Below are 21,230 nucleotides of genomic sequence, written 5' to 3'. Positions count from 1 at the left end.
TTTTAAATAAGTTTCTATTAAGTTTTTTTTTATTTGTTAGATACTCTATTTTTAAATTTTTAATTTGAGTTACTAATGTTTGAGTTTTCCATTGATTAGGTGGTGTAATTGTTATTTTTGTTTTATTATTTTATTATATATATTTGTTTTCATGTATTGAGAAATCTGATATTATGTGGTTAGTATGAAAAAGATATTGTTGTTAATCTAAAATGATAAATGATTTTTACCTTTTTCATTGCAAACATATTACATAAAAATAATGATTTCATTAAAGGGAGTCATCTAAATAATCTATTAGTCTATGTAAAGAACTTTGTATAAGTTATTGAAAATATGACTATATTAACTATAATATAAATCATAATCATTTTATATTATCTATAATATCATTTTTATATTAACAATCTTATATTTCTTAATATACGGAGATATATAGAAAAAATGACAACATAAGATAAAATTCAAGTTATCCAGGCAAAGAGTCAATTAACAAATACAAATGATGTTACACTTTTTTGATAATTAAAATTTTATATATAATTTTGTTTCAAACAATACTTTAATTATATTTTATTTTATTTATCAATAAAGGTAAACTATTTTTGTCTAAAGTTAAAACAAATAGCATATTATTAAAATCATCATGACATAAAAAAAAAACTAATTTAGTCGTAAAAAATATATAAAAATTAAAAATTGAGAGAAAAAGACACTCATGGGTCTTGAAACATTAGAATATATACTATACTACTTAGAATAACGTTTCAAAAACACTAAAACAAATATTTGAGCTGATAAAATAACAAGGTTATAATTTCTTAATGAAAAGTATTGTAAGTAACTTGTATGTAATACAATCTGTTCAAAAGTTTGAATGTGAATCTGTAATTAATTTTAGAAATGTTTAGATCTTGTTCAGTGTTCATGGGACAAGTTGGAAAAAAAATTATCTTACTTATACTTTATTGAAAAACTCAATATAATTATTTATTTTTACTTGCAGTTGACTCAATAATCAACTGGTCCAACTTGTGGATATAATATATATAAATTCAAACTTGATTAATATAGATAAATTATAAATTTGAATATGTATAAATTAAAATTATATATACTGTATAATTTGTATTCTAAAATAAATAGTATAATATAATATCATATAAAAAATTATCTATTAAATAAAAGATTCTGATCATTAATTATAATACTGTTCAAAGAGATAACGTTTGCTTTGAAACATAAAACCTAGTACATTCAGAAAATAGAAGATTAATTCTTTTTCTTCCTTCTTTATCCAATTTCAGAAAAACCTTTCTTTTCCACTTTTCTAATCTTACAATTCTATTGTTTTCTAATTTCATAAGAGACATGATATCATGATGTAAATGTATTTATACATTGAAAAGTTATCATTGTTAAAAGGGAATTAATTATAAAAGTTTAATATAAATTAAATATGAGTTAAATTCATATAATATTGTTGTAAGTGACATCAATTGTTTAAGTAGATCGAATCATAGTCAAATAATATTTAAAATGTTATGTTTTAAAATAAAAAAGTTGTATTCTGATTAATAGTTATAGCTTTTGTCCACATCCAAACAATTGATATAAAACTCAAAATCATAATTTTGAAATAATAATGAATTTATAGTTTTTTGATATAAATCATTTAATTTTATTTATTTATTAACACGAGACCTAAACTCAGACTTCAAATTTTAATAGATATTAAATATAAAATTAATTTATTTTTGACTAAATTTAAACACATATTGTTTTCACCACTTTTATTGTTAATTTATATCTAAAACAAAAAAAAAAAACCTAATTTGAACAGTAAATTGTTACATTTGATTGTGCTAAAACTTGATAGAAATGTATGTAGCAAAAACATGTGTTGACGGAAGTTGTTTGGTGAACATGAGAAGACATATACATAACAAAAGAGCTTACAACTAAACTATGTAAATCCCACAGTTGTAAACTGTCTCTTCCCAACCGAGCATATGTTTCCCATTCATTCAACATTGCCATGAGATTCACACCATAGCCCCCACACGTCATGCCACGTATGCCCTACCATATCACATTACTTCATCTTCTTCTTACACCTTCTTTCTTAATTCAAAAATAATTAACATCTAATTCAATCAAAAATATTCTATCTAAACCTAAGAAAATCTCTAGGAACATTATGCTAAAACTTATTTTAACCTAAAATTTAAAGAAACCTATATAATATGTTAACTTCTTATATTTGTAATGAAGATAAAAAAAAAGATTAATGTTTTTTTAATTTGCACATGTGCTCATGCAAATAAAGAGTTACTTTTCATAGATCATCGTCAAAATCATAGTTATGAACAAATAAAATCAATTATCAAGAATCAACTCAATCTATATAGATTGATCTACCACAGGTTAAGTTAACATTGAATCGGTTGAATTCGATTTACCTTTTTTATGAGCAAAAATTTTGTAACCTGACTCCATTTATCATGAATTGATAGATTAGTAGGTTAGCTAATTTAAAAATATTTTGTTTTTTTAATTTATTTTATATATTTATTGTAGTACAGTCAAAAGGGATTATTCTCTACCATTTAATCAAAGTAATTATCAATTTCATAAAACAATATTATAAAAATAATATTTGAAAATTAAAGTCTCAACCCACGTAGCATGACAAAAAAAACTAAACATTTAGATTATTCAAATATTATTTAACATATTTTAAAAAATAAAATTTAAAGTAATGAATAATTTTAATAAAAAAATTTGAAAAATAGTAAAAAATTAATAAATAGTTGGTGGAGGTTAATCCACGTTCATTTTGACTGAATCCATTTAACCCATAGATTAAATGAAATGGACTCAATTGAACTAATATTTAAAAAAAATTGATTTTTGTTTTCAATCTAGGTTAAACCTTTACTAAGCCGAATTTAATCAGGATTCGTAACCATTTTGACATTTTTTTTTTCAATAATTCAGCTTATTAAATGATTTAACCGATATAATTTATTTTTAATCAACAAAGTAATCACCCACACTACACAACAAGGTAAAGAAAAATCCTTCTTTACACACCAAAAGAAATTCTTTAAAAAATAAAGTTTTCTCCTTTTTAATTGAGTTTAAACATTGACTTGGAAAAAGTGCAAATGGATGATAATTATCTGTTTCCTTCTTGTCTTACATAAGGACTTTAGTCACGGATATGATAAATAAATACTCTTACTGAAAATTGATTAAGGTGAGGGTGTTGATAACACTCTTAAAAAAAAGCACTTTTGACTTTCTTAATCAGTACTGTAATAATAACTGTTAGTATTCTCTCTCTTTTTCATAATGATAATTTTGCTTTTGTTAAAGTTTTTATGATTATAAATAAAAAGGCATTAGTAAATTCAAAATTAATGAAGGAATTCTTTTTTTTAAGGTTAGAGGTATAGATGCATACGTGTAGCAACATATTGACTAGCAATTAATTCAAATCAATGATTGAAGTAAAGTGGGAAGTGCATTTATATTTTCTTTTGTGATCTGCTTTGAAAATAAACAGAAGGGAAAACTGACTTAGCTACTATATGTTAAGCAATTTAAACTTCAAAATGACAGGTGTATGATTTTCACTTCATTGACACCAAATATTAGAAGTTATTATATTTATAATTAGAATTTGTCTAATTTAAATATCGTATTTGTAAATTAATTATTTACTGTGTTTATTTTTAACAATGGTAGGAACTTTTAGTTAATTTTAGGTGAAAGGATATTATCAATGAAAATATGATATTTTTGTCAAAAATCGAAATATAAAAATTGATAGATTGTTCAGTTAGAAACAACCAGTATGATATCATAGGTATGTAAAATTTAATGTGGACACTACAATTGATATATTCAAAGTTAGATTAATAGATTACACGCAAATATATAAATTATAGTTGTTATGAAATCTTAATGAATATATTTTTTTTATAATTATTTGACATTTATATAATTGATATTTGATACCCTATTTCATGGTTCATGCCATTATAATTTCTTCCTTGAAATTTGACACAATAAAAAAAGAAAAAAAAATGTTTCCTTTTCAGATTAAAATTTTAAAATTTTATAACTTCAGATTAAAAATTGCGTTTGGATGCGCTCGGTTACTAATGGACAATTGACATGAGATGTGTACAAAGTACCATACAAAATAAAGAGGTTCTTCGAATTCATCATGAGTTTGCATAATAAGATTCGATTATCGCAATAAAAAATTAGATATGATTTGAACACCAAAACACAGTATGTTTCCTTCTACATAGTCAAAACTTAATTCCTATATAGCAGTTTCTACGAACTCGAGTACTATAATAGGTACGGCAAATGCTGTTCACATACAACAGTTCTACCAACCGAAATTCTTTTACTGAATTCATCATCCAAAATTACGTCATTTTGGCATCCAGTTGCAAAACTTTGACATAATTTAATGGTTATACATGAATAGACCAATTAAATAGGAAAGATACAACATGCTCTCCCTATATGTATGTTGGCTGGATGCAGGACCGAAACCTAAATCATTCTGTAGCTCTCCCAACGACCAAAATGAAAATCCAAGACGATGGTAAAGGCCTATGGAGCCCCGTGTACCAGCTCTCAGAAGAAAAAAAGAAAAAAAAAAGTGAACAAATTGAAAAAGGCAATCCTAAGACATAATAATTGAGGTGAAATTATACACATTTGCAAACCAAATAAATATCACAGATGGGAGGGAGAAATCATGCAAAGAAAATACATGGAGTGTAGAGTTTGCCATAACCCGCACCAAAACTGTGACCTTTGTTGCTGCAAACTGCAACGCGGTCGTTTCTGGGAGTGTCAAATGCCGTTTGGTTCTAAGCATCCAAACTGGGTAACACGCATGTCTCTTAGCCTCATCTTATGGATGCATTCGACTTTATCAGATAGTGAGATCTTTAAATGCCTCTAGTTTCCCGTTTGATGTGATGTGGTTAACACTCTCATTTTCAGAGTTCTTACGTAACTGGTTGAAGGCCGAGTTGGGAGAGGCAGAGCTGTGCTTTCCCTCAAAGTACGTAGAATATGGAAAGTAATCCGCACATCGCACCTTCCATCCTGCAAGAGTACATAGAGTTAATCTTAATCTCTCCATGCTTTATTGCACTGTTAGAAATATAAATAAGAAAATGGAATTAAATATAAACCGAAACAACATTAAATGTGAGTAGAAAAAAGATTAAAATCACTAAATGTTTTAGCAAACAATCCTCGTCTCCTTTTGCCCCTTTTTCCTTAAGAATAGAAAACCATGCCAGCTTCAAAGCAATTAGTAATTTTAATCTTCAAGAGGGAAAAATCTCAGTGCAGGAAAAGGAATTCGGAACAGATTATTTTTGTAGAAATAATAAATATCATCTGCAGCGAATATCACGTGCTAAAATTACCATACGCACTGCTCCTTACGTCCAAGCCAACCGACAGAAAAATTAGTCAGGCGATCTAAAAGTTCAGGTTTTACTTACTCAATGCAGCATCCTGATCAGCAAGAACTGTTTCTAGAAGATTGTGAACTGCAATACAGTCTTTAAGTTTCCATTCCCTGATTGGTCCAAGTGCTCCATTTCTAGCATAAGATATGTATTGAAAGATTCATTAGTTTGATACCATTACTAAGATTTGATAGCTAAAAATGAATCTAGAAAGAAACAGAGAATAAGCTCATAAATCATATACAGAAACAAGAATGAACATCGACACGTCAGAGGCCATAAATCATAGGACAAAACACATACATAAGCACCTATTCATGCAATATATTTTAAAAGACAAACCAATGTCACTTTATTTTAAAATCCTCATTTTAAAAAATCCAGTATTTCTTTGTTCGTAATCTGCTATCACTTGGGCACCTCTTGACCTTTTTTCCATCCCTGGAATAAAGAAAAGGACTTGACCGCTTTTCAAAAACTAAATTAGAAACAAGACACGGGACTGTTTTATACAGAAATACCGTTTGGCATTTCGAAAAGAAACCCATTCATCTTCATCCAAAAAAAGCAGGATGGTTGTACTTGAATGTTAACCACTCACAATCTCAACTCTACGTGTGGGTGGCTTGTCCCCAACTCTTAATATCCTTTTCCTCTTCTCACTATGCCATTGATTACTCTCAAAACCAATCAGCTTAAGTCCTCTCAATTAATCAGCTCAGCAGGACCACAAGCAACCCCCCACCGCGAAAAACAGTGGGGGTGAGATTATGAATTCCAATAAGTTTTCACAGATCAAAGTATGTGCGCTGCGTGATATGATAAAGAAAATGATGTCTAACCCAACACACGACAGCAAATGCACGTGTCAGAAACACATTAGTTTTGGCAAAGCCTCATGGGGTTTCTCTCCTTAAAAGGAAATAATGTTTTAAACAAGTTTTATTAAAATTCTTAAAAAAATGAAGGCATAAATATGATTTTGGTTCTTGATAAATTTCCAAATTTTGTTTTTGGTCTCTAATAAAAAAAATGAAATTTTCCTGTCCCTAATAAATCGTATATTTTGTTTTTCATCCTAAATTTGTTTAGATAACACTTTGAACAGTAAAATAAAACGATTTAGACTTTTAACTATATTATGGACAAAAAAGTTGAAAAACATATTAGAAACCAGAACAAAATTTGAATTTAATAGGAAAATAAACAACTATATTTTATTTACAAATAAAAGGAAAAAGGGAACTATAAAAGACTAGGTCGAGGTTTTGGGGAAAAAAAAGAAAGAAAATACTAATTTCACTCAGTTTCCAAATCTATCTGTCTCCCTCCCAACCCACTATTTTTAAAATTCTTTATTTATTTATTTTACTTTAACTCCAAAAAGAATGTGTTGAATGAGCATGATAGCATCACTGAAAATGTTGTAAAGCGTTACCTGGGCACAGTGTTATTTGTTGTTTCTTCAATGAACTTAACAGCCTCGGATTTTCTGTTTGAATCCAAAATGTGCAAGATTTCTACAAAAGCTGCTCTATGCATCAAAGAATCTGCAAACAGAAACAAATTAAGAAACCTTCGTAAAGAAGCTTGATAGATATGAACTGCCGTGTTGATGATAAAGTTCACTATAACCTTTATGTTTTTCAAGGACAGAGTTGTTTGCCTCAAACAGGGATTTCTCATGCACCTGGCTGCAAAAAAGAAAATAGATAAAGTTATAATCAAATGCTAATCATAAAATGAATAAAAGAATTGTAGATACGAGTACTAAAGAAAACAAAAGAAGGAAAATTTTCAACTAAGAACCTAATATTTGGTCGCTCAGCCTCTAAGACTCTCCAAATCAGTTTCTCACTGTCAGTCACGGGAGCATTCATGGATCCCACTTTATGGAAGAATTTAATCTGCAACATATGGACCAAATAAATCCAAGTAGAAAGATTTATCCTCCTTTTGTGTGTTTGATGGAGAAAATAACAAAGAGGAAAATGAGAAAAAAGAAACTGAAAAACAGACTAGGATTAGCCAGTACCAAATCCTATGCTACATTTTTTTTTCTTTCGGTTCCGTAGGTGCCATGTATGCCTTTCATGCAATTCTTGATAAAGACAAGGATTAAAGTAAAGCAATTATAAAAACTGCTTTTTATTACTATTGTTATTATTATTATTATTATTATTATTATTATTATTATGTTATTATTCCTGCTACAATTACATAAAAAACATGGGTTAATGGGCGATTATGAGATTAAATTGTATTATTATTTAGTTTAATATGAAAATATTACAATAGTAAATTTTCTAATTCCAGTGACATGGAAATGTATTCCTCAATTGAGACACCATACCAGGCAACGATGAGAATCAGGGTGTTCAGGGTCCAATCTCAGTAACTGCTTCACAGCCTACAATCCCAAGGAGAAAGAATTGTAATTACTTAAATATGAAGAAAGTGATGCAAGATAAATTAAGTTACTGGACTACTCCTACCTGAAAGGCAAGCAAAGTCTTTTGCTTCCTTGTATATAATTCAAAAGAGAGCAAGTGTGTCTCCAATGAATCAGGGGAATTCTTCTGCAGCAACTTCAAGTATTTAGTAGCTTCTGACAGTGGATCTTCAACCTAAGTAGGGAAAAACACAAGAAAAGGGTGAATTTCTAAAATGAATATGTACAGAAACATTCTGACGTTGAAATCAGCAGTTTCATCCTGACAATTATGCTTTATTTATACAAATTTTAAATGTTCTTTAAACACGTAATGGACATAGTTTTTTAACATCCGAAGTATGTACTGTAGCTTTAACTTGTCAAACTTCATATAATTTTTTATTCTTACAAGAAATTTTATTTGTAAAAAAATATAATAACCCTATATAACCATCCACGCTATGCAAATATGTTTGCAACTCCATCCTGCTGAATCCTAATTAGCATAGTAGAAAAAAACTACTTGTATTATCTATTTCTAAAACCCTTTCATTTTTAATAACTCATGGTCTCCAACTACGCACATATTGTAACATACATTGATGATAAGACATTTACAGTTTTTCTACCTAGACCCAAAATGCAAAAATGCATGTCGACAATCAATCGAGGAGTAACATATAGCAAGTCATCCACATTAAGTCATGGAGAAATTTTTTATTCTCAGCGCTAAATGAAATTTCAAAACTGCCAAATAAGATATAATCTTAATATTCTCAACGTTACTCAGATATAATCTAGATATAATTAGATATTTTCATGTATTCTAATAGACATTGAACGCATTAAATTTAAACCTTTAACAACTTCTCCCCGTTTGGATCAGGATCAACAGGTTTTACATGCCGCTTCCCAGACTTCGATATCGCACTTGCACTCAACTCTTCATTCTTTTCTTCTGCCTCCTAAAAACAAGTGTAAACAACAGGATAAGTGCCTTTCCCACAGGCAGTTCAACAGAAACTATAAATATCGATTACAATACTTTTTTGGCTCTTGCTTCTGCCTTTCTCTGCTTTTGCCTCATTTTCTTCTTCTGAGAAGGAAGTAACTTCGCCATATCATCATCTTCCTCAGCTGTAGACTTTGGGGGAGAATCATGCAACTTAATATAGCATCTGAAACTCAGTGTTATGTTTATGAGATCATAAAAAATCATAACTCAGAAGTACATTGCGTTACTAGTATTAATTAAGCCGGAACAGATAACAGTCCATAAATTACCACCAAACTTGAAGAATGCAAAAAACAAAAAAAACAAAAAAAATCTTCTTGCTCTTGCATATAACAATAAAGAAACTTAAAAACAAAAAACACAAGTTTAGTTTCCCATATGCATATGCAGAGTACCTCAGCTTTTAACTCCCATGATATGACAACCCCATCAATCAAATTACCACACAATACTAGTAGATAAAACTCTTCAATTTAGCACAATACCAACAAAAGACAGCAAGGTATTCTCACCTGATAGCCCCTGCGGCTGCTTTGTGAAAATATGAATGTGAATGCAATTGGTCTTGAAATTTAAGCATTTCCACGTAAGATCGCAATGTCATTTTCCGTAAGCAGTAAGAATGAAAATCAAATTGGTCCTCCGTGATATCAGCATAATGCTTCTCCACGGCTAAAAATTTTTTTAGAGCCCGTCCAAGATCACCCTGGCGGAAATAGCTTTCACCAGACGCAAGCTCATACCTTCCAAAGTTAGATGTGACACATTAAGTAATTTAAACACAGTACTTCTTAGATAGTGCAGAATATTAAAACATCATGATATACCAACCACATGCACTGCATGTCATGAAGGTTATTGTGTTGATCCCCATCCTTTGTGAACAATACAGCAGTTTTTTCAGCCAAAGACACCTTTGTATCAAATGAACATATATGAATAAAGATCAGAAAATGGAAGTGGCAATGCCTGTGTACTTAAAATCCAAATATAACCAAAAAATGATAGACAAAAACCTGATCAGCCTGCAGCATCCGTTTAACACACTCACTGTTAACATAACGATCAGCAAGATCCATACACCTAGCTTCATCTGCAAATGCAGCAGCAGCAACCAAATCACCAGCATGCTTCAGTATCCGACTCTGTTTTACAGGGAGAAACAACAATCTTTCAATTTGGGTATATATTGAATTATGTATATCATAATTTGTATGAATCATACAATTTTGAGAAAATTAACAATCACTTCGACTATATCATAGAAGATATAGTGTTCGATGTAATAATTGAAGTAAAACTATATTAACTTTTACTCCATTATGAACATAGAAATAGATAAAACATCTTAACCATAAGTCTTATAAAACAATTATTAGTTATACATGTCTCTGTGTGTTTGTAAAGCCTATGTTTTAGAGAATGGAAACAAGTCAATAAATTAACCAAATAGTGCATGCATTGAATAAGTGGGTGACAAATAAAACAGTGGAATAATCAAATAGGATACGTCCATAAATGCTCCTTTAATTCCATTTCATCTAACAATTGAAGTATAATATGATTTTAACTTTTTCACAAAAGTTGGCAAAATTAAAGTAAAAAGTTAAAAAAAAATAATAACAATTCACTAAATCATGTGATTTATATTGATATAAAATTGCACAAATTCATTCTATTATCATAATACAAAAGTCATTTAAGATTCATCTTAACGTTCAAATCAAACAGGTAACGGAATTGTATTGAAGGATTGGATTTGAATTTTGAAAGTTTAACAATACAAAAAAAGAACTAGAAAGAAATGAGAAGAGTTTATAACTCCAACAAACCTTGACAGAATATAGATCAATGACTGTGGGTGTATGTTCTATAGCTTCATCAATTTTAGAAAGAGCAATTTCAAATTGACCCCGCCTGTCATAATGCTGCACTAGTACAAATTTTCTTAGTAAAAATGTGATAATTAATATAAAAATTAAAATAATAGCCACCAACCTGAGCCAATAAAAACAAAGTCCACATAAGAGTTGAAGGGGGTTCTTTGTTCGTCCTGTAAAAGAGAAGCATTGGTTAGCTATAAATACAAGAAACAAATGTTTCTAGGGTTTCATTTTGGTGATTTGCTTATGGTTGTTCCAAGGAAATTTTAAGTGAATGTTTTCGTCTTGAAGTTCTCTTCATGCAAAAGCTAACCAAGAAAAAGTTCTTAACATAGGCACTGTATGAACATTTTACTCCATTCATGTGTTACACACAAAAGTTAACAAATATTTTACCCTCCAGGATATTGGCCTGTCATCCTGATTGACTGCTCTAATTCAAGAATAAGTTGTTCCAAAATGTCTGCCTGTACAAAGTTTAAGGAAAAGGAAACAATCAAAACCCACAAAATCAACAATCTTCAGCCGCATAAATAAAGGGCACAAAAAAATAAGCATACGAAATCTCAAACGCCCAATAGTGTGAATATATGTGACAAGACTAACCTTCCCAGGGTGATTGTACAAGGATGATAGATCAGAGAACAGAGAGGGAACGCCCTAGAAACAACACCAAAAGAAATCCCAATCAACTATTAGACAACGAAGCTAGACATAATACAATATGAAAAGGAATTTTGTAAACCTTGGTTAAGAGAGGCCTAATATAATTGTCTGCTGCTTCTCGAAATTTGTCACCTTGTAGAAAATCTAGCGGTATTCTCTGGCAAATAAAAAGATAAAAAGGAATGTTTTTCATTAAATAAACCACACTCCAATAGTAACACTCATGTCGCTAAGAAATATAGAAGTGGAGCACCAAAAAAAGGATTCCTTGATCCGCGTACATCTTCTAAATTGTTATACAAGAGAAAAAAAACAAACACTATGCTCACACACTTTTTATACTAATAGATACTAAATCCAAGTTTTCTCAATATATAACATAAAGCAAGAAAACTTGAAAATCCCATGCCATAATAAATTAAATATAATGAAGCAATATTTGAATGGCTAACCTATTCTCAGAGAAAGGATGCAATTAATATATACAACTCATTGTGATACAAAGACAGACATATATTTTACACGGATAACATGGCAGAAATATTAGTTAAGTGATAACTGTAATACATGAGGCAGATGTTAAATAACAGGTAAAAACAACTGCAATAACAATACAAAGCATTACCTTAACAGCAGAAGACCACTTGTATTGTTGTACAAGTGTTTTGTACAAGGAATCTAACTGATCTATTTGATCAGGCGAGTACTGTCCATCTTCTAAATAAAGTCCAACACACTTTTGAAGTCCTTCATAGTATCTGAATAGTAACATGAATCATGAACTAAAATTCAGTTTCAACAAGCATAATAGACAAATAAGCAATATAACATACAAAAATACAGTGTACATAACTGTAAATAACATATCAAACCGACCAGAACCAAATTTAAAAGAAAAAACAAAGTTAAACCAATTCTGCAACTGAATCAAAATCATCCCTCATCCATTTACTGGAGAGTATTCAAAAACATTTTAATTTCTATTAAAATTAGGACAAGACATGCACTGCTTATCATATAAAAAAAATACAGTGTAGACAACGTATCAAACTGAATAGAACCAAGTTCAAAAGAAAAAACAAATTTAAAACTATTCTGCCATTGAATTAAAATCATCCCCCTTGGCCATTTATAATTTCCCTTAAAATTAGGACAAGACAACCACTGCTTATCCTAATCTAATTTCACACAAAACCCACCTTAAGACATCGGGTAAACAGTTTCCAGTACCAAACTGAGGCACTCAAAAAAATGAGAGAAAAAATAAAAAGAAAAAAGAAATATAACTATGAAGTGTAAGAAGTTTCAAAAAACCAGACAAGTTAGAATGTATTTCTTTCTAAATTAAGACAAGCTATCTTGAAACAGAATATTGAGCTCCAATTTTCCAATTATTTTTCTCTCCAAATGGGTTAATAATAGCGTCAAATAATAATTGCGTTCAGATATCAGTTTTAGCATGAACTATGGATTTTAACTATATAAGATAACTGCATAGCTGAACAGACACATAGAAAGCACATTCCGTATAGAACTCAATCGATCTGTCACAATAGAGTATAAGAGTAAAGTTTGATTCTATGTTTTGGAGAAAGAATCCTACAACAAACACCATAGATGATAAACCAGACTGATTCAACTCGGAAATTAGCGAATTCACCAGGTAACTTGTCTAAACGAACCCAAACATGGGTAAAGTAAACAGCCAGTTAAGAACTACTCAACACAAGTGGCAGATAACTTATTTGATACTACTAAATAGAGAATTTGAAATTCGTAATATTAAAAAATATATTTTATAAATTAAAGCCTTCATATGACGTCCAAATATGGATTGCTGCTAGCAACATTACTTAGCCCCTTATTAATTGTTTGATCTCTTACAGGACATGTAATGTGATCCTTCAGTGCTAATTTAATACTTGCCCTAACTTCTGTTTTATGTGATTTTGAACTATTTTATTACTAAAAATATTGTACCATATTTAAAATATATATTTAACAATCAGTAATCCAAACATAATTGAACCGGTACAATAACAGTTTTAAATTACAGGTCCAATTTTTAAAAATCAACAGAAACTATGCCATAAGTTTTTTGATTAAAAAACATTAGGAACTTTTATAACGTGAAAGACAAATTGCATCCCAACAACATAATATAATAATGAAAGAAATATATTTAAAAAAAAAAAGTATTCACAGCATATATACAATAAAGATAAAAAGCTATGAAAAGTTAAACAAAATATTATACATCATTTACATGCCTTGGGGTTGATGGTGGGGAAGTAAAAGTCAGTCATACTAAAAGTATAATTGAGCCATCACAGAAAACATGCAGTAATCTCAGTCTCACCGTTCGAAACATAATGAATAATTAAAATGGAGATTCTGTGTATAGAACAATTCTATTGAGAACTGAGGGTGCAAAAAAACTATTATGGACAAAAACACAAGAAAAACCTTAAAAGGACTAATCAACCGATACACTCAAACCTAAAGTATATGTGGCAACAAAGATCACCTATAATTATCAGGATTCATGGAAAGTAATGCCTGGTACAAAGCTTCGCCTTCTTGTAAGTGACCAAGCTTTACTAAAAGTGACACCTCCTGTTCTTTGTATTCAAGCTTATCAACCTAGGAAGGTATAATCAGAAGCAAGTTAGATATCATACAGTAGATACATTTATCAAATTACCCAGGTTAATTACTAAAACATACATACAATTTTAAATTCTTTTTTGTGCAACTCCTCAAGAGCTCTCTCGAGAAACCCACATTCCTCTAACAACGAGATCTGGACAAAAAGATTTGGTGCAGAGAAACACCACAGGGAAAAATAATATCAGTAGTCAACCCATATAAAGATTTCATATTCTTGAACATTCAACAATAGATTGACAGCAAAAATATTCATATTCAATACAATGTAATTTGACTAGAATCATATCAAAATCTTTAATTTTAGTTTCATCGAAGTAACAAAATAATTCATAAGATTTGTAAAGCCGTAGTGAATACCAGTCATCATTAACATATAAAAGGACATCACATAAAGCCAAAACACACTTCAATTAGACCAGCCCTACTAAGGGTCTGATGATTATCTAATTGACAGAAGCTTCAGTGTATAATGAACACCACCAAGGAAACAACCTTGGAATTCACAATGAGTATTTAGATTTCTCCACCTGTTGTCAGGCTAAGCGGATGAAATAACTGGAAGACAACCTTTTTCCTGTCATAATGCTTGGTATAAGTCACCAATACCAAGACTTACGACAATGACTACCATATCTGTTGGACTCGATTTTAAATAGGCCCTGTTTTGGACCAAGGGTTGACCAAATCAGGTGGCCAGTTCACTATATAGCCAATCTGGCAATACAATGAGACAAGGCAAAAATTCATAAATCCAAAGCACTGCATTTGACAGAGAAAATTACATCAAGCACTTAATATCTAAATAGTCATTGTGCATAAAAAAGAAACAACTGAAAACCTTGTACAAAAGCATTTCCCCATGCTCACACCGTTCATTTTCTGGAGGATAATCCTCTTCCAAAGTCCCTTCATACGCTTCCAAAATTTCAACTGCTTTTGATGCACTGGCACACATTCAAAAAGGTCAGTATTACAAACAACCATAAGAACAAAATTATGATCTTTCAACAGCAACCGTTTACAATAGCAAATCAAAAAGTAAGGCTTGATCCTAATGTTCAGATTATAAAGATCAGAAACCAAAGGAAATAAAAGACCCTTTGGGTAAATATACCATGTAATTGGTCCCTAAAAAATCTGTTGAAATATAATGTTCCTTATTATTATTATTTATGTAGGAAAATCCAACTATTATGTAACAATGACTTAAAAGAAAATAAACTACTTCTAAGCTCTTTAAGTAAATCAAATAGTCTCTAACAAAGTCTTCAAACCAAACTCAACAACATTTTTTTTGCATGTTTCTACTTTAATAAATTTGCCAACTCATTATTCATTGTCATTATTTATAAAAAATGACATCACAGAAAAAATGATCACCACATTTCAATGCCAGATTTAGAGAAATGCCAACAAATACATTTAGTGACAGATAACAATGTCAAAACTAATACTTGAGAATAATAAAAGCTTCAATATTTACATATCCACTAGGCACCAGGTTGAGAACCCAATAATAAAATATTTATGTATCTCTATGGATCCTCCTAGGATATAAGAGAAATAGCATCTGACAACAAGCTAATAGCTCACACGGAACTAGTCCTAGTCTTTCAAGATCATCGTATGCTTGATATTGAGTTTCATATCCCCATCTTATGGCCTAAAAGCCATCCATAAAACCTAAATATAACTTATAAAAAACACATCAAGCCACAAGGAGTCAGACAACACAACTGCCAGTTACAAATAACAGAAAAGGGGAAAAAGAGTAAAATAGGGATAAAATTATAAATCACATGCATTAATTATTTATATCAAAAACATAAACCTGCAAAAGAAGCACCCGCAAAATATAGATTTGAGGCCAACGACTATTATCACCATTTCAGAAAAAATAATTCAATACAAATCCAAATCTTACTTGGAGTTCAAATGATGGGCTACGGAAAATCCAATCCAATTCATGCGATGATTTGGCTTCAAAGTCAAAAGTTGTTGTCTTGTCTCAACAAAGCCTGATAAATCTCGCATTTGTGCCTGTGAGTGAAGTGTAAAAAACCATCATAATGAAATCATTAAAAAAAACACTGAAGATATATTCACATGCATATATATTTAATGAGAAGTAATAGATACAGAGTAAAATAGTACAGAGAGAAACATCTATCTATAGTAGTTCATGCCAAGGGAATATGATATTGTACCAATCTTGAAGAAACTTATATTTACAACAAAATAGGATGTTTCCAAGAGAAGTATTGGGATGTTAAAACAACCTCCAAGTCAATTTTAACACAGAAAGTTAACATTTTACTTATTTGTGGCATGTTTTGCTTCTTTGGTCATAATTTTATTTATGTGTCCGTTCCTGTTCCTTGATGATAGAAACTTTATCGATGAAGGGTTTGACACTAAATTGCATGGATCGTAAGTCTGAAGCATATGAACTTGTTCGTCAAGGATTAAAGGTTCGTCAATAACAGGCAGGGATGGAACTACTTAAAGGAGTTTGAGGACCAATGCTCCCACAAAAACACTTAAATTTTCATGATATAATATACAAGTATAATTACAAATTGCTCCCATGATATGAAATCCATATGCTTCAAAACAGAGTAGAGCAGCTGGTTCGACCAGGAACAGTCTCGTGTCAGGTATGGTTATGGTGCAAAATTAATATCAAAATGGTCACACCAATAAAAACCAGCCAAAATGGTAAAATATCGGATCGGGTCAACAAGAAGTAGTAATAAATTAGCGAGAGACCGGCATAATCTACAAAGTAGAACATACTCCCCATTAACAACACAATCCAGGAGATTGCTCCCTTGTAAATTTCTTCCTCAAGATCACCATAAAGGAAGGCACTTTTAATGTCAAGCTAGATTCCTTCTCCCAGTGGTCATGGAAACCATTACCAAGGAACCACAACACCACAGGCAGACCAAGACAACTGATTTTTTGGGTTGAGTTTTGCAGTTGTAATGAGGGAAGGAGAACATACAAAGGTCATTTCAAGGGCACGGAACAAACTATTTTTGGGACTGCGTGCCCAACAACTTCAAGTAGGTGAAAAATGAGAACCAATGGCAGAAATGTGCCCATATGAAGACAACAAAGTTACTAGAGGTAGTCAGACAAGAGTCTAACAAGCTGCATTGCCCAGACAGAGCATCAGAGAATACTGGTGCCTGGCACAGCATGCCTAAGTATTAGGCCACGCAACTTCTTGAGTTGAATTGCACTCCTTGAGCAGCACTTAACCTTGGGTTCGTCAAAGGAAAAGGCAACAAACGGTAGTAAAACCAAAAGCCAGACAGAGATGGTGGACAGTGGCAGACAGTGATGAACTGGTGAAAACAGAATATAAAAACTCAACGAGTATTCCCTCAGCTAATGTATTATGTGTATGAAAAAGGTAAGTACATAAACAACTATTCTCACAAACAACAAACAGTCATTTTGGTATGTTAATTTCTTAAATTTCAATGTCTGGACTGGAAGTTGAAAAAGTTGCGCCAACTTAGTAGCTACAATAAAAACTAAGCCAACCAAAGTTAATTGCAAAAGTTTGCAAATGGGAATGGTAGAAAATGCTTCCACTTGTTCAACGAGTAATATTATGATTTTCAAACTTAAGCACACGCCACCATAAAGACTTACATCCACGATAAACTTATTGATATGTAGAGAAAAAAAAAAGACAAATGGATTTAAGATGCTACCTGTAGGAGTGATAGGTCACGAAGAATTTCAATATTGTCAGGATCTATTTTCAGTGCATTTCGATAGCACTTGATCGCTTCCCTGTATTCTCTGTCTGATCGATAAAGGAGACCAAAAACATGCCAGCAAACATGACTTTTAAGGTCATTCTGTACCAAAATAAAATTCAAAGCTTGATCATCCGAGGAATAGCTATTGTATGATAGACAACTGGAGCAAAACCAAAGACAACAAACAAACCTTTAATCCTTGACGAACAAGTTCATATGCTTCAGACTTACGATCCATGCAATTTAGTGTCAAACCCTTCATCGATAAAGTTTCTATCATCAAGGAACAGGAACGGACACATAAATAAAATTATGACCAAAGAAGCAAAACATGCCACAAATAAGAAATAATAGATAGAAAAGGGGATGGGGATAAAATCGCATGACTTAAACAGTTAAGGGGGGAGATAAAATGAACCTTGGCAAAAAAAAGTAAAGCTCGGAAAATAATCACCAAAAAAAGTATACCTCCATGGTCTGGAAATTTTTTCAAAATGGTATCAGCAGCTTTGAGGCCCTTTTTATACTGTTTGGTTTCATATGATTTCTGCAGAAAAAAAAACAGTGACACGTATACTCACATCCTCAAAAACAATATTATCTCAGTTGCATAAATATCCTAATGATAAGAAAAACCAAATTTTAATTGCAAGAGCTAGTGAATGACCAATGATCTTTTTTCCCGTAGAGTAAAACCAACTACAAAGAACAAGAACAAAGCCAAACATATTCAAAGCATGGGAATCCCCTTCAACTACTGACGTCCTTTTTCAATTTAATTCCTTAAAGATGCAATAACTTTTTCCAAATTTTACTGTATTTATTATTCACAGCATAGTTAAATGATTAGTTAAGTAGCCTGCAAACACACATTGATGAAAAAAATAGTGATACATGGACGCAAATATTTTACAAACAATCTATCATTTTTCCCTATCCCCGCCGCCCCCGCCCCCTCTTCTTATCACACCTATAATCCCTACACTTCTCTCTCTTTGTCTCCCTGGGTGTAGTATAGCATGAAGCGGACCATGCAACATTTTCTTCTATAAGAACAACCATTGTCAGTCCTTTTAATATCAGGTCGAACTTCTAACATCCCATGTGCGGGAGATAAAGAAAAAAACTCAAACCCCGGAGTACCGAATTTCCAACCTGTCCCAATCCCACGAAAACCCGATACACCAGTGAGAACTTACAGATTAAAACAACTACAAAACAACACATATAATTTAACTGAACATCCCAAATTCCCTTTCATTAAACTTAAGTCCCAGATTTGCAGCACCGAAAGAAACTACTTCCTACAGAAAACAAAGAGCACAGTGAAGCCAGGCAACAAGCTCAAAGTCCAAAGTACGAAATGACCAATTCCCAAAGACATCAGAAAACAGAAGAACGAAATTCGGGCAAAGATCCCTAACTATCCTTCTATTCCTAGCGATTGTAAACGAGGGAATATAGCGTGAGAAGAGAATCTAGGGTTTTACGATGGAGAAGAAACACAGTGAGTAAAGCTGCGCGGAGCTTGGATGAGCAACAGAAAAGCAAAACGGAAAGAGCGAGAATGGAGAGCGAATCGAAACTTACGACGATGAGCTTGAAGAGGTTGGCCTCCTTGTTCGGCAGAGAAGCGCCCATTGTTGCAGAGAGTGTTGCAGAGAGAGAGTGTGAGAGAGAAAATCGATGGAATTAGGAATAGAATGAAAATAAATGATAGGGTCACGAGAGAAGGAAGAGAGAGAGAAGGGTGGCGTTTTGTGAGCTGCAAAGCAAAGGAAAACGAGGCTAAGCAACCCTACTGTGAACACGAACGAAGCAACCAAAGTCTTTTTGATGTGTGTGCGCATATATGTGTATATCACTTTCTCGCCTTGTACCATGAAATTACCATTTACTTTCTTCAATAAACCCACCGAATATCTATTTTTTTTTTATTTTAGGATTTCTAATTCCTTACTTATAATGAAAATAAAAATAAAAAAATTGTTCAATTATTTCTTAATTTTAAAAATGATTTAACTAATTTTTTAAGCTTTATTTATATTTTAAACATTTTTTTAAAAATAACATCTGAATTATTTAGATCGTTTGATATATTTTTATTTTAATATTAACTAATTATGCATTAATTTTTTGATATTAATTAAAAAACATATTCCAAAAATTAAATAAATCTAATAAAATTTAAAATTAATTTTCTTAATATATTTTTATTTTAATATATTTTTTTATTTTTTAAACTTATATATAAAATTAATAATAATTTTACTTTTATATATTTTACGTGGAATTTAAAAAATAAAAGTGTGTGAAATAATCAAATTTTAATTTTATCTTAAATTTATCATTAAAAATATATTTAATCCCTTTCTTACGAAGATTTATATGTAATTTTAACTAAATTATTATGAGACTAAATTAATTTTAAAAAATCCATTTTCACTAAAAATTATAAAACTAAAAATATATTTAATTTTTTTAATATATTTTTATTCTTTAAACTTATATATAAAATTAATAATAATTTTACTTCGATATATTTTACGTCAAATTTAAAAAAATTAATAAATAAAAGTGAGACATAATTAAATTTTAATTTCATCTTAAATTTATGGTTACAAATATTTTTAATCAATTTCTTATCACGATTTATATGTAATTTTGAAATAGTTATTTCGAAAAATTAAAGATTAAAACTAAAGTCGGTGATGGTATATTTAACTTTTTGTATTGATTTTTGAATATAAACTTTTTGGGTGTCCTTAGATAGGACGATGGGCTCAACACTGAGCTATAAGGAGCACTTGTGACCCATGTGTGTGTGGGAGCAGAAAATTTTTAACAAATAATATGGATGAACACGGATACCAATGGGTCAGGACCAACTAGGATAGTAATTATTCGTCATAGGTAAGGTATCTCTTTAAGAAATATTTGTAAGTATTCATAAATGGTTTTTTAAGGCTTAATACCCTGTTTTGTCTTCAATTTCGCTCGACAATATCAAATTAGTCCATCCTTTAAAATGTGCATCAATTACGTCCTTACTTAATAAAATTTATATCAATGAAATCTCTTCCGTCGGAAGAGATTTCATTGATATAAATTTTATTAACGAAAGAGATTTCATTAATATAAATTTTATTAAGTAGGGACGTAATTGATGCACGTTTTAAAAGATTAACTAATTTGACATTGTCGAGGGGACAAAATAGGGTATTAAGCCTTTTTTTTTAATTTCAAATAGTATTATTTAAATCATTT

The 21,230-nt window shown here is 30.8% G+C and overlaps 1 protein-coding gene across 1 annotated transcript; it reads right to left on the bottom strand.

The window, feature by feature from the left end:
- Nucleotides 1–4,406: 4,406 nt before the first annotated feature.
- LOC124827509 (N-terminal acetyltransferase A complex auxiliary subunit NAA15-like) lies at nt 4,407–19,788 on the bottom strand. Its single transcript, XM_088101858.1, has 26 exons — nt 19,554–19,788; nt 18,432–18,510; nt 18,154–18,236; nt 17,913–18,062; nt 16,109–16,224; nt 15,023–15,128; nt 14,246–14,317; nt 14,042–14,157; nt 12,140–12,272; nt 11,594–11,671; nt 11,455–11,508; nt 11,245–11,315; nt 10,964–11,018; nt 10,798–10,893; nt 9,982–10,110; nt 9,797–9,879; nt 9,478–9,708; nt 8,996–9,128; nt 8,808–8,915; nt 8,012–8,143; nt 7,870–7,926; nt 7,326–7,423; nt 7,152–7,210; nt 6,955–7,066; nt 5,550–5,650; nt 4,407–5,142 (listed from the first exon to the last, which is right to left on the bottom strand). Exons 1-26 carry the CDS (start codon nt 19,602–19,604, stop codon nt 4,967–4,969), a joined length of 2,679 nt encoding a protein of 892 aa, XP_087957984.1. The 5' UTR covers nt 19,605–19,788; the 3' UTR covers nt 4,407–4,966.
- Nucleotides 19,789–21,230: the final 1,442 nt, after the last annotated feature.

Source organism: Vigna umbellata, chromosome 11, assembly GCF_029865625.1.
Source record: "Vigna umbellata cultivar VRB3 chromosome 11, Vumbellata_1.0, whole genome shotgun sequence".
NCBI lineage: Eukaryota > Viridiplantae > Streptophyta > Magnoliopsida > Fabales > Fabaceae > Vigna > Vigna umbellata.
Note: the sequence above shows the minus strand (reverse complement) of the source record. Positions and strands in the feature narration are given on the sequence as shown.